The 1,940-nt window shown below is 33.1% G+C and overlaps 1 protein-coding gene across 1 annotated transcript; it reads right to left on the bottom strand.

The window, feature by feature from the left end:
* Window positions 1-728: 728 nt before the first annotated feature.
* LOC107846574 lies at window positions 729-1,481 on the bottom strand. Its single transcript, XM_016690930.2, has 2 exons — window positions 903-1,481; window positions 729-836 (listed from the first exon to the last, which is right to left on the bottom strand). Exons 1-2 carry the CDS (start codon window positions 1,479-1,481, stop codon window positions 729-731), a joined length of 687 nt encoding a protein of 228 aa, XP_016546416.2.
* Between the last annotated feature and the right edge of the window lie 459 nt (window positions 1,482-1,940).

The following is a 1,940-nucleotide window of genomic DNA, read 5'->3' as shown; positions in this document are numbered from 1 at the left end:
AATAAATGCATAATGTAACAATATAACTTTGTACATAATAGATGCATTACGAATGATAAGTCGGCAACAACACAATAGATGCATAATGTAGCAATACAACTTTGTACATAATAGAAGCAATACGAATGTTAAGTTGGCAATAACACAATAGATGCATAATGTAACAATACAACTTTTTACATAATAGATGCATTCATTAGTGCTTAATTATTTCGAATTCATGAAATTAACGGCACTATGTTGCTTAATTGTTTCAACCAAAATCAAGTTGGGTACTTTAAAATGTGAGACAGTCAAAAAACATAAATAAAGACTAGTTCAATCATTCTATTACAATACCAACAGTGAAACAATTGAGAGATGTCAATAACTAACAACCACTATCAGCAGAACGTTTTCCCTTGCCCTTTGCATTTTTATTTGATGAATTCTTTGCCTTTGTATTCTTTGTTGGAGATTTTCCCAGCAGTTGGTGCCCTTTTCCTAATTCCAGCAACTTTTGATCTTGTTTGAACTTGAAGTTGCCTTTGAGTAACAGCACACAAATTTTTTTAATTCATTCTTTTTGTTGGTTTATAACCAATATCACCAGTGACATGTGCCGAACTCACTATGCCTGTGTTAGCCCTCTACTGTTAGCCGATCCTTGCTGAAAATTGTAGCTAATCTTTGTTAATATTTTGACTAACTTTGTAAAAATAATTAGAAGTATCAATTTGATAAGATACTTATCCAGCTCTTGGCCTCTTGTTAACATATTTTTCATCAGTTTTGTCCATGTTGATTGTGCTGCTTTTTTTGCTCTTTTCAGTAGAAGATTGTTGGAAGGCAACATACTAGAAAAACAAACTAGTTAATAAGTAATGTATGTTAAAATTTTAAGCAAGCTAATGAATTATTACCTCTTTTGTGACTGATTTGGATTTACGATTGGAATTTTGTGGATATCTTCTCTTGTTATGATTTGGTTGTTTACAGATTGAACATGTCATTGACATCCCAAAATTTAGCAATTTTTCAGATTTTGCCACTTCACCAATCTCTTTCCATCTGTTCTTTGGTGGCCTACCAGGCATTTGTGTCACTTCAGGTGGCTCAACCATAGGATTTCTGCTATCTGGCCACATTTTCATATTTGGGACTGGCTGAATAAAGTAAGAATAGGCCTTCAAATATGTCTCCTTTCTGTACCAGCTAGAAATTAGCTGTGATGCATTCAAATTTAAGTAGTTCATTGTTTCTATATCATGTGCACAGAGAATTTCTTTTAGTTCTCCTGATCTGCAACTACATTTATTTTGCCTCAAATTCACAGTATGTTTGTATGCCTCTTCAGTCACTTCAAATCCTTGATCACCATTTCGATTAATGTTGCACTGCATTGAATTTTTCACCTTTGCATTGAACACCATCATTGTCATTGGAGATATGTCATTTGTCCAAGAATCAACAAATTTTTTTGCCTTACTCATCCTCGTCATCATTTTTATCCTGATTTCTTCCAACATTAAAATACTAGTTTTGTTCCTTGGAATCAAAATTCAAGCATTGAAATTCTCGGACATGTTGTTATTCACACATGACACTTGAAAAAGGTGTTGAAGTAATCCTTGCACCATCTCTCTTTGTTGTAAACTATCAAATCTTTAATAATGCCTCTACCCAACTTAGAAAGAGCTTCAAGGTTATACTTAAATTGTGCCTTAAAAGTTGATCTAGCACAAGTCAAAATTTTTTTCCTTCTCTCCATGCCTCTCCATTTTCTTAAACAATGGGCTAAGATGTGTCTAGCACACATTCTATGCTCACATTCAGGAAGTATTTCTTCTGCAGCAGCAACTAGTCCTTGCAGTTTCAAAACAAACAAATGAAGTTAGTTAATTTTGGTGTAACTTAATGAATTTTTTTTAATAAATATAGTTACCTTTTGTATATCACTG

Source organism: Capsicum annuum, chromosome 11, assembly GCF_002878395.1.
Source record: "Capsicum annuum cultivar UCD-10X-F1 chromosome 11, UCD10Xv1.1, whole genome shotgun sequence".
NCBI classification, from domain to species: domain Eukaryota; kingdom Viridiplantae; phylum Streptophyta; class Magnoliopsida; order Solanales; family Solanaceae; genus Capsicum; species Capsicum annuum.
This window is presented reverse-complemented; position numbering and strand designations above follow the sequence as displayed.